This window comes from Dendrobates tinctorius, unplaced genomic scaffold (genome assembly GCF_039654945.1).
Source record: "Dendrobates tinctorius isolate UK_male_01 unplaced genomic scaffold, ASM3965494v1 ptg000011l, whole genome shotgun sequence".
NCBI lineage: Eukaryota > Metazoa > Chordata > Amphibia > Anura > Dendrobatidae > Dendrobates > Dendrobates tinctorius.
Window position 1 is genome coordinate 39,924,991 of NW_027361679.1, and position 12,986 is coordinate 39,937,976.

At 42.6% G+C, this 12,986-nt stretch overlaps 1 protein-coding gene across 6 annotated transcripts in view; it reads right to left on the reverse strand.

Moving 5' to 3' along the window:
• PTPN13 (protein tyrosine phosphatase non-receptor type 13) overlaps positions 1 to 12,986 on the reverse strand; it is a 399,005-nt gene that overhangs the window by 148,097 nt on the left and 237,922 nt on the right. For all 6 annotated transcript variants that reach the window (XM_073541467.1, XM_073541487.1, XM_073541500.1 and 3 more), the window contains one exon: positions 6,807 to 6,902. In XM_073541467.1, the coding sequence (XP_073397568.1) occupies positions 6,807 to 6,902 (96 nt within the window). The remainder of the gene's footprint in view (positions 1 to 6,806; positions 6,903 to 12,986) is intronic.

The following is a 12,986-nucleotide window of genomic DNA, read 5'->3' on the forward strand; positions in this document are numbered from 1 at the left end:
ACCAAAGTTCTGAATACCCCTTGAAATATTAGTAACACCCAAACTTCATACTGATGTAAACTAAATCAGTATGCGTTTTATTTGGCCTGAAGTTTCAGATCAACATTATTTTTTACACTAGAGCAGCCTGTGTGCTGAAATACATGACTAAAGGCTATATCTTCATTAACTGGGATTCAGGCCAAATCAAGATGCATGCCAAGGGGAGTGTAAAATTGTATGAAAGTGAAAAACTGAAACAGGTGAGCAAACAAAACAGATTACTGAGAATCGGATTTAACAAGGCATAATTATCACATGACAGCATATTATTGTTTTTTGCATCATAAACAGTTATGGTCATACCTACACATGCACACAGATGGGGGGCTAAAGTTAATCTGGATGCAGGTTTTCATCATGAGTCTTCAAAAAAAAAAAAAAAAAAATTCTACTTTTCAAAAAAAATTGTACCCAGTAAATGTTATTCCAACGCCCCCAGCAGAGGGATGGAAATAGCTTGCCGTGTATATCCCTTTTTCTTCTCTGTGAGCCTAGTAGGCATATCAAAGCTCAGCTCCAAACAGAAGAAAATGGTCGCACTCAACGGGATAAATTATGTTCGTTTTATTGACACATAAAATTACATGTCAAGTCGGGGTTGTGGTGGCAAAAGTGCAGAGAGGCTGACAACGGCCGTAGAAGCGCTTCAATAGCGCGAAACGGCCGTTGACAGCCTCTCTGCACTTTTGCCACCACAACCCCGACTTGACATGTAATTTTATGTGTCAATAAAACGAACATAATTTATCCTGTCAAGTGCGACCATTTTCTTCTGTTTGGAGCTTAAGATTGATTGCTACGAGGTCAAGCACCCGGGAAAAGTCCTGTATGGATCTACTGCCGGCCGAACACCACCTGTGCATGAAAGGTAAAAGCTGTGCCTTCCGCTCTGTATCTCAGTGGTTATATATCAAAGCTCAGTGAGAAGTTACAGGCTAAGATCTTTAACGCTTTCACCCTGAAGCCTGTTTTTCACCTTCCTGGCAGGCCAATTCTCAATTTTCAACTCTGACCGGTGTCACTTTAAGAGGTAATAACTCTGGAACGCTTCAACGCATCTTAGTGATTCTGAGAGTTTTCTCGTAACATATTGTACTTCATGATAGTCATGAAATTTGTTCAATACAATTTGCGTTTATTTGTGAAAATATTGGAAATTTGGCAAAATTTTTGGAATTTTCAAACTTTTTATTTTTACGCCCATAAATCAGAGCTATGTCACACAAATTAGTTAATAAATAACATTTCCCACATGTCTACTTTACACCAGCACATTTTTTTTTAAAACATAATTTGTTTTTGTTAGGAAGTTATAAGGGTTAAAAGTTGACCAGCGATTTCTCATTTTTACCACAAAATGTACAAAACCATTTTTTTTAGGGACCACATCACATTTGAAGTGATTTTGAGGGGCCTATGACAGAAAATTCCCAAACGTGGCACCATTCTAAAAAGTGCACCCCTCAAGGTGCTCAAAACCACATTCAAGAAGTTTATTAACCCTTCAGGTGCTTCACAGGAAATATTAGAATGTGGAAGAAAAAATAAACATTTAAATTTTTTATCAAAATGTTATTTTAGACCCCTTTTTTTTTTTTTATTTTCACAAGAGAAAATGAATCCACAAAATATGTTCTGCAATTTCTCATAAGCAGGTTGGTACCCCAAGTGTGCAGGAAAACTACTGTTTTGGCGCACGGCAGGGCTCAAAAGGGAAGGAGCACCATTTGACTCTTTGAATGCAAAATTTGCTGTAATTATTAGCAGACGCCATGTCACGAGAGCCCCTGATGTACCCAAAGAGTGGAAATCACTCACAAGTGATGCCATTTTGGAAATAAAACTCCTCACGGAACTTATCCAGATGTGGGGTGAGCACCTCGAACCCCCCTGGTGCTTGCCAGAGGTTTATAACTTTGAGTCGTAAAAATTAAAAAATCTAATTTTTCCCACAAAAACGTTATTTTAGCCCCGATTTTTGCATATTCACAAGGGTAACAGGAGAAAATGCACAATACAATTTGTGCAATTTTTCCTGAGTACGGCGATATGTAATATGTGGACGAAAATTACTGTTTGGGGGCACAGCAGGGCTTGGAACAAAAGGAGCACCATTTGACTTTTTGAATGCAATTCCATCTTGCCTTTGGAGAGCCTCTGATGTGCCTAAGCAGAAGAAACCTCCCCACAAGTGACGCCATTTTAGAAACTGCACCCCTCATGGAATTTATCTAGATTTGTGCTTAGCACCTGCTTCACAGAATTTTACAATATTGATCTGCGAAAAAGAAAAAATATATACGGTATATATATTTTGCACAGAAGTGTTGTTTTAGCTCCAATGTTTTCATTTTCACAAAGATGGCAGGAGAAAATGGCCAAAGTTGTGCAAAGTTCAGAAGGGAAGAAGTGCCATATTGAAGTTCAGATTTTGCTGGACTGGTTTGAGGGTGCCATGTCATACTGCTAAAGCGCTAGAGGTGCCAGAACAGCAGAACCCCCATAAGTGACCCCATTTTACAAATGTTTACAAACTGCACCTCTAAATGAATTAATCTAGGGGTATATTTATTTTTATTACATAGGGCAGTAAAGAAAAAATAATTACATTTTTAACACCAAAATTTTGTTTTAGTACCAGATTTTACATTTTGACACTGGGAAATGGGTAAAAATAGCACCAAAATTTGTTCCACAATTTCTGCTAAATGTAGAAATACCCCATATGTGGTTGTACAGTACTGCTGAGCCATACAGCAAGACTCGGTAGGGACGGAGAGCTATTTCCCTCCTGGAGGACAGATTTTCCTAGAATAGTTTGCAGACTCCATAAACACAGCCCCTAAGTACTAGAAGAGCAGAATCCCCCCTCAAGTGACCCCATTTTGAAAATTATATCCCTTTGGGAATTTATCTACAGGTGTAGTTGACAGTTTTGACTCCATGGGTAATTTCCAGAAACAAGCAGCAGTGAAAGTTGCAAAGTGCCATTGTAGTGACCAGTACGTTGTAGTGACCAGTACGTTGTGGTGCCATCTCATGCTTCTGGAAACATGGAACCGTAAATTAGTGTCATCACTACAGAAATGCCAAACATGTGGATGCTAAATGTGGTTCACTGTGGTGCTCAAAAAGGAGCGGGTCATTTGGATTTGGGAGCGCAATTTCTTTTGGGGACGAGGAGCTGTAGCACTTTTCCAGAGCCTTTGTACTACCAGTAATGTGGAAGCCCCCTATATTTCCGTTAACTGATGACGGACCTGAGTGGGAACTTACGTGAGTTGAAGCTTTTGTTGCGAACATTCATCCTGCACTTTACGCTAAACACTTACAGTATATTGGGGTTTCCATCTAAATCACTGAGTGACATAATTCAGATGAAACCCCCGAGGGAGACACTCACTATAATGAAGACAACAAAAGATTAGGAGCAAAAAGACCACTAATATGTGATATCAAATATAATATTTTATTAGTTCAATCATAAAAAAATAAAAAAATAAAAATGTAAAAAATTACACCATATGGACAAAAGTCTCTAAAGAAGGACATGTGGCGCCCCTGAGGGTTCAATCGCCACAGAGGTACTGCACCTCCTCCTGAGGTGTGGTACCCCACCGTCCAGGTAAGGTGGAGATACCTGACCACACTCCAACACTTACACCCCACACCACAAAGTAGTGTAGCAAAGCACCTTCGGCGGCTCCCTGCTTGGAGTGTAGCATAGCACCCCTTGGTGGCTCCCTGCTTGGAAAACGAAACGTGCTGGGAGGTGGGTGGAGCTGAGTTTACATAAAAGAGCGGGAAGAGTTGAGTCAGTCAGTCATTCATTCAGTCAGTGAGTGAGGATGTAGAAAGACAGAGAGTAAGACAGAAGATCCCCGGGAGAGGGATGGAAGAAGGAAGTGCTGCAGCAGGCCACAGTGATCTGGGTCTGCTGGCACAGGAAAGAGACAGAGAAAGGAAGCTTGATTCTCCATTGGGAAGAAGGATTAGCACGGAACGTAAGGAGAGGAGGAATAAGGATCAGGGTTGGAATAGAGAACCCTTCCCAAGTCCACAGCGCAAGGCCGGGGTCCGGTCCCCGAGGTTGTATGGATACTAATGGTCCTGCAGCAGCCACCGGAGGAATAGAATTAGTGACCACTTTATTCCCACACCAGACTTGGGGGCACAACAGCAACGTGTGTGAGCCGGGACAAGGTAGAAGGAGTCCCAGAAGTAGGCTACAGTTGTCTGCCGCACAAGTAGCGTTCATAGGAACATCTGACAGGAGGAACTCCAGTGTAACTCAGTACTAGGAGTACTTCATCCAAAGGCGCTATAAGAGGAGACATTCAGAAAAGGCACATATGTTGGCGGAGTGTTGGAAAGGAGTACTTCATCTTGCCTGGAAGTTGGCTGAGCTCCTGACCCGGAGGACACGGCACGGATGCGGGCACCTGTACCTGCAGCAGACTGTGAGTAAATCTTTGAAACTACATGCCCTGGTGTCCTCCACTTATCCCTGCGCTAACCCGCCTAGCACGGCTACTTCCCTTGCGCCCGACACTACACGTTCTAAGTGTCACTTCACCTACACTGCCCTGGCACTACAGCCCTGCCTGTGGAGGGCTATAACATCATTGCTGCACCACACCATCTGTCCCAGAGGATCTGTCTGCAGCGTCGGCTTACATCTTCATTGCTGAACACCACAGGTGGCGTCACGAGTCACTTATAAACTTTCCCCTTTTTTACAATGGGCGCCCAGGGCCACGGGCCGGGTCCCAGCTGCCGTGACATCTCCCATTGAAGCTCATCGGGCCCGGTACTGAGTACCCCACAGCCCTGGGAGGGCGACCCAACTACATACAAAAAATCTGAGGCTACAGGATAATATGGACCAGGTACAAAACCAAATTATATCCAAGTTACCTAGGCAATTACTTCATTATATATGTGTATCTCAGTCACCTGTATAAATCAGCATACTGACATGTAAATTACCCTACACCTATTATCCAGTAAATAAGTAACAGAGATAACAGCTATTGATAGATCAAAGACAAAGTGTAAACGTGAAAGGTGAAAAGGTCATACCACAATAGGTCCACTGTGCCGTCAATACCGCAGCCCCAACGCGCGTTTCGCGTGGGCTTCCTCAGGGGGCTGTAGCTGATTTTCACGTTTAATGCATTTTACACTGGCAATACCAGATGCATTCACAAAATGTTATTTCCAAAGGGTTGAGAAAATGAAAAACATTTCAGGACTTATCAGATATATAGTCAAATCAGGAAAAGATGCTGTCACACTGTAAGCTAAAAAATTCCATACCTTAAAAGGAATCTGTCACCAGGCTTTTTCTGCCCTGTCTGAGAGCTTCATGATGTTGGAGCAGAGACCTGATTCCAGAAATGTATTACTTACTGGGTTGCTGGTTGCAATTCTGATTTTCTCTGTTGCAGAACTACCAGTTCTGTATTACCCTGTCCACACCACTGATGGGCAGCTTTTGTATACAATGTGACAGGTAAAAAGCTGTGAATCAGTGGTGGGGAGGGGTTACACAGACCTCATGAATATGGAGGACTACATGGCAGCAAGTTTACTATTCCTGTAGTGATAATATCTTGCTGAGAAAACAGTGATTTTATTGAAACTACAGCAAAAAGCCCAGTAAGTGGCACATCACTGGAATCAGAGTTCCTGTCTCTACATCATGCTGCTCTCAGATTAAGTAGCAAATACTTGGTTACAGATTACTTTTAAGAGGCACTGCAATATACACCAAAAATACATACCATTATATTGAGTAACTAATTCTCATTTTATTCCATGTGTGAGACAATGGTTTAGCTAGTATTCTTAATGTGAAGTAGTCATAGGTAGATGTACACAACAAAGGTCTTACCCAAACATGCTTTGGGCCTAGCCTTAAGAGGGTGGTCTGGAGTTCGAAGAATTTTTATTCTAAATCTCTATTCATTTGATGTCGTAATGTAAACAGTCAAACGTTGGGTACCCTGACACCGAGCTATGACAGCGTGCTCTCCTCTGTGTTGCCGACTTTTTATTACTGACCTGAGCCGGCAACACAGAGTGCATGCTGTCACTGTGCACATCGCACAATAACAGTGCGCAGGGATGAGCCTCGCCCCTTAAACAAGAGTCACTAATGACATTTCGTTTCAGGGAGGAGGCAGAAGCTGTGACAGTCACTGCAGCCTCCGCCCTAATGACGCTTCGTTTGAGCATCTCAACATGCACTGGGAAACACAAAGTGTCATTCCACAGGAGGAGAAAAAGGTACAATAGCTGCTTGATAGTGGAGTTAGGGAAGGGTAGGCAATTTTTAATGCACGTATATTAGAAATCAATTTAGATCAAGATGAGCAATTCATAACTGACATTACCAAAAAGAGCAATGATTTGTGATATTTGGGTTACTTGTGTACATCTGGGTTATTGTTAAACATTCTCTGGTTCCTTGTAAAGAAGTAATTTGTAATATTGACCAAATCTTGTACTATTGGTTAATGACTGCAATTATATGAACGGCTGTTGTCAATGTATCCTCTTACTCTGGAAACAATAAAGTTTATGTTACAAAAAAAGAAATCAGTTTAGATTATGGAATCAAATAGATAGGGATTTAAATTAAAATTTCTTTGACCTCTGGACCACCCCTTTAAAAGACAATTACACTTTTACAATGTTAGTAGCAACACGGAATAAAATAGATACAGTTTCAAAGTTTTATACCAATTATTACATTTTACCTTGTCTAAATTCTGGGTCTGATGACAAAACCGAAGGACTTTCACTGGATGTGCTATAGTCATCACTGTGGGCCAACTGGAGCAATCTTCCAGGTTCTGCAACAAAGGAACACAAGGCATTTAAAACAATCAGGTTAGCCATACTATTAGGAGGAAAAAGGAGTAGAATTATACATAGTAAATGCAATTACGTTACAGAAAACATCGAGTACAATAACACATGAGCAGATTGTTTTAAATGCAGTATGCGAATATTTGTAACTTATCTTTCTCTTTACTTTTCAACTGTACAACAGATTTAGACACTCAGACCTAGGATGTGCCCGTCATATATACATGTATTGTTTACTTTAGGAAGAAAGGTGCACCAAAATATGTATTTATCTAACATATATATATATATATATATATATTAGCTGAAGAGCCTGGCTATATATATATATATATATATATATATACCCCTAATATCCCACATCAACCCGTCAGCCAGAGCCACATTTGCATAAATAGAACCCTGGGGTCAGAATCAGAGTGCTGAGGGATTTGCCCTAATTTCCATACAGGAGATCCCTTTAAGAGAGCCTGGGGTCAGTACCAAAGTGCAGAGTGGATTTGCCCTAACTTCCATACCAATGATCCCTTTAAGAGATCCTGGGGTCAGAACTACAGAGCTGAGTGGAACGGTCCAAACTTCCATACCGGGGATCCCTTTAAGAGAGGCCTGGGGTCAGAATCAGAGCGCTGAGGGATTTGCCCTAACTTCCATACCGGAAATCCCTTTAAGAGGGAAGATGTGCCTATGGGATGGAGGATGTGTGATGGGTATATGGGCAAGGAAGGGGGAATTCATTTGTCATGTGTTCTCTGCTCCTTTCTGGGGGGCAGACAATGGCTGGGAGCTTATGTTCCTGGAAATGCTACATTTCTCCCACCATGTCAGTGTCTGCTAAGGTGTTGTCAAGTGGGAAAACTTGCTCATAGCAACCAATCACAGCTCAGCTTCTTTTAACCAGTTCTGGTGAAATGTGAGATGCTTAGTGATTGGTTTCTATGAGCAACAGTTTTCCTTGCCACCAATCACAGCTCAGCTTCTTTTGAACAGCTTTGGTGAAATAAAAGATGATTTGTGATTGGTTGGTGATACAAACATACATTCAGTTTTATATAAAGCGATATATACAGTATACCGTATATACTCGTGTATAAACCGAGATTTTCAGCCCATTTTTTGGGCTGAAAGTCCCCCCCTTTCGGCTTATACACGCGTCATATATGCCAGAGGGTCAGCGGGGGGTGTCAGATCAAACTTACCCCCATGGCATGTCTCTGCAGCCCCCCCCCCGCTTCTCCCACGGTCTCCCATCCTTCCTTCAGCGGTCACGTGGTACTGCTCATTAAAGTCATGAATATGCGCATATTCATGAATTTAATGAGCGGTACCACGTGGCCGCTGAAGGAAGGGAGACTGTGGGAGAAGCGGGGCTGCAGAGACCATGCCAGGAGGGGGCAAGTATATGCAGTATTCATCTATCCCCGTTCCAACGCTGCTCGCCGCTGTCTGCCAGGTCCTCTGTCAGTGACGTTCAGGCAGCAGAGGATGCGGCAGACAGCGGCGAGCAGTGCTGGACCGAGGACAGGTGAATATCTCAGGTGCCAGGGCCCTGAGCGAGCTGTGACACTGGCACCTGGCCTCCATAGCGCGCCGGTGCCCCCGACTGCTCAAGACCCGGCACCTGGCCCCCAGGGACAAGTTGTGAGTATGTCATTTATTTTTTATTTGCAGCAGCAGCATATGGGGGCATAATCTATGGAGCATTTTATGGGGGAATAATCTATGGGGCATTTTATGGGGCAGCATATAGGGGCATAATCTATGGAGCATCTTATGGGGGCATAATCTATGGGGCATGTAATGGGGCCATAATCTATAGAGCATCTTATGGGGGCATAGTCTATGGATCATCTTATGGGGGCATAATTTATGGAGCATCTTATGGGGAGCATAATATATGGAGCATCTTATGGGGGCATAAACTATGGAGCATCTTATGGGGGCATAATCTATGGGGCAGTATATGGGGGCATAATCTATGTAGCATCTTATGCAGACATAATATATGGAGCATCTTATGGGGGGCATCATCTATGGAGCATCTTATGGGGGCATAAACTATGGAGCATTTTATGGGGGCATAATCTACGGGGCATCTTATGGGGCAGTATATGGGGGTATAATCTATGTAGCATCTTATGGGGGCATAATCTATGGAGCATCTTATGGGGCAGCATTATATGGGGCATAATCTATGGAACATTTTATGGGGCCATAACCTTTATGGAGCAGCATATGGGGCATATTATTCCATGGAGCATCTTAGGGGGCCATTATTAACCTTTGTGCAGCATTATATGGGGTGTATTTTGTATGGAGCATCTTATGGGGCCATCATGAACTGTATGAAGCATTATATGGGGCTCCTGATTCAATATGGATATTCAAAAACATTTAACCTACTGATGTCTCAATTAATTTTACTTTTTTTGGTATCTATTTTTATTTTTGAAATTTACCAGTAGCGGCTGCATTTTCCACCCTAGGCTTATACACGAGTCAATAAGTTTTCCCAGGTTTTTTTTGGCAAAATTGGGGGGGGATCGCCTTATACTCGGGTCGGCTTATACACGAGTATATACGGTATGTGTGTGTATATATATATATATATATATATATATATATATATACATACACAGTATGTCTATATATATCTTTATATAAACTGTGACTTGCGAAAGTATTCGGCCCCCCTGGAACTTTTCAACCTTTTCCCACATATCATGCTTCAAACATAAAGATACTAAATGATAATTTTTGGTGAAGAATCAACAAGTGGGACACAAATGTGAAGATTAACGAAATTTATTGGTTATTTTACATTTTTGTGGAAATACAAAAACTGAAAAGTGGGGAGTACAATATTATTCAGCCCCTTTACTTTCAGTGCAGCAAACTCACTCCAGAATTTCATTGTGGATCTCTGAATGATCCAATATTGTTCTAAATGACTAATGATGATAAATATAATCCACCTGTGTGTAATCAAGTCTCCGCGGTAGAACCCGCCTTCTTCACAGTGATTCTGGACCGTGAAGAAGGCGGGTTCTACCGCTGAAACGCGTAGTCCTATCTGCACGACTTTCCTGCGTTATTGCTGTTTTGAACTGCTTGGACCATTGCATTTTAATGGATTTATGAATAAAAAGAAAAAAATTTTTAACAGCATCCTGGATTGCTCACGTTATTGCTGGACTTTGCTTTATCGTTGTTCACATTTGTATGGATGGACTCCTACATCCAGATCCGGGCACAACGGAGTTAACCAGGTCAGCTGAGGTTCCAGGTGGTTCACAGGAGTGAGCTGGTCTACATTGTTGGATATATATATATATATATATATATATATATATACACATACATACACACACACACTGTATATATATATATATATGGACGGTATACTCCGGGAATATGGCTGCCGGTGGCGGTGCATGCGCAGATGGAGATCACGGCACCAAGATCTCGGGAGATCAGATCTCACACTGAGATCTCAGATTCCAGGCGTACACCGCATAGGAAACCATGGAACTGCAGGGGCTCTGGCCTTTCACAAAATGTTGGCAGAGCCCCAGCAGCAGCACTGGACACCTGCAGCAGCACCGGACACCGGCAGCACTAAACACCTGCAGCGGTGCGCCGCACATCCGAATACCCTCTCATCCCAGTCTGTGGCCTGCAGCAACACTCCATTCTTTCCTCCTCCAGTCGCAACCCAGGACCCTGCTCCACCGCGGCTGGTATGGTATATCTACATTATAAGACGCACCCCCTTCTCCAACTGGGGGTCTGTATGTGGGGGAGACCGGGCAAAAACTGAGAACAAGAATGAATTCTCATCGCCACACAATAAGAGAAAAAAAGAATGGATCTACCTGTGGCAAAAACATTTTTGTATACCCGGTCATAGCATGATGGACATTAAATTACTTGCATTAAAAGGTAACTTCAAGTCTCAAAGAGACAGGAGGGTCTGGGAGTATAAATTTATGACAACCTTTGACACACTCAGTGCAGGAATGAATGTGTTACATGGATTTATGTCTTTTTACATCAATTAAGGAATTTGCTCTTCAGACCTTCTGGGGGCATCACAACAACACAGAACCAGATGCCAATCAGAGGACAATAAAACTTTCACACTCATTATCAATGAACTGTTCCAATATTTAGGTTTATCCCTCTCCCATAATGACAATTCTGCTTCACGTCACTTGTCTTATCTATTGCGTTATTTCTGTGCTGTTTTGTGCATAAATATGTGATTCTTCAGATGTTGCATTAGTCTTTACCTGATGAAGAGACCTGAGTAGTCTCGAAAGCTTGCAATTGTTACCATCTTTTCAGATAGCCATTAAAAGGTAGCAACCACTGAGGACTTTCAATTCTAAATATTTTTCTATTTACTGGCTAACACGGTACAAATATATCTTTCCTGTATCAAATGAAAGTCAGACATTGCATTTCAACCATGCATCCACAGACGTTAAAAAAAAAAAAAAAAAAAAAAAAACTCATGAAAAAGGCCTGGACAGAAATGATGGTACCCCTGAAAATAATGTAACAAAGGGGATATGTTACATCTAGGTGTGTCCACTACTTAGCATCACAGGTGTCTTATTTTTTTTTAAATTCTATGGAAGCACAGTCAAAAAGCAATATCTGACTTACATTTGTTTATTTTCATAGATTTTTGATTTATCACTTTTGTCAGATTCAAGTTATTTCTGTGACCATTGTGAGTTTTTTTTGTCATTAAACGAGGGGTACCAACAATTTTGACCACTATACAGTTTTACAGAAATCAGCATCTCTACATGTCTGACAGCCATTCCATTCCAGTGTCAGTTGAATTCCAACCAGACTATACCTCATTCTACTTAATGTGCTTCTGATTAGGTGATCACCTGAGCCAAATCTTAGTTAATGAAGGACAGTATAAAAAACCCTGATGTGGTGTTCACAATCCTCTTGCAATAGGACAAGCTGGATGGCAAAACAAGTGCTAGTAATATCAAAAAAGTAATAGGAATGAAAAAATAACTTTTAACCTTGCCAAAGTAGTTGAAAAAAAAGTCTTGAGTGAGGAAAAGGGCTTAATTCTGGCTGTACTAGCAGAGGGACACAGTGAGCGTTATGTTGCCTCCATCCTTAAAATTTCTAAGACGGCAGTCCAATACAACAAGGTCAAGCAACAGATATTGGGGACAACAAAGCTACAAACCGGTAGAGGGCGAAAATGACTCTTCACTGACTGGGATGACCGTCATTTTATTTGAATGTCACTCAGCAACCGCAGGATGACATCAAGTGACCTGCAAAAGGAGTGGCAAATGGCAGCTGGGGTGAAGTGCACGGCAAGAAAAGTTCGTAACAGGCTCCTAGAGGCAGGGCTCAAGACATATACAGCTAGAAAAAAGCCTTTCATCAATGAGAAGCAAAGGAGAGCCAGGCTGAAGTTTGCCAAAGACCATAAGGTGTTATAAATCCTGGAGTGGACCCACTGGTTTGAGGTACCGACCCGAGTTGGCCAGGTGGAACTGACCCCTATACAGGGACCGTCCTAGGAGGATGGTATACCACAATAGCTAGTGCCAGAGGGGCGACTCGAAGATAACCAAGAGAACTGGGGGTACTCACCAAGAACCCGAGGGAGCAGAGAAGTCACAGAGAGTCACAGAGTCCGGGACAAGGCAGAGTTAACACCGATGGAATAGGATCCTGGGCAGAGCAGAGCATGCACTGGAAGTGTACCGGGACAGAGCAGAGCAGAGCACGCACTGGAAGCGTACAGGGACAGGGCAGAGCACGCACTGGAAGAATACAGGGACAGAGCAGAGCAGGGCACGCACTGGAGGCGTAGAGGGACCTGGTAGAGCACCGCACAGGGCAAGTGCAGGAAATAATAATCAGGCGCCAATGGAACGGCCGAAGCTGCCTGATGTACCTGACCCCGAGTGCCGTGCAAGTTCACTTCCGGATCAGGACTCCGGTAGAAGCCTAGGACCCCGGCAAGTGCGTGTCCGAGGCCTAAGGGTGCGCATGCGTGAACAACGGGGGACCTGAGG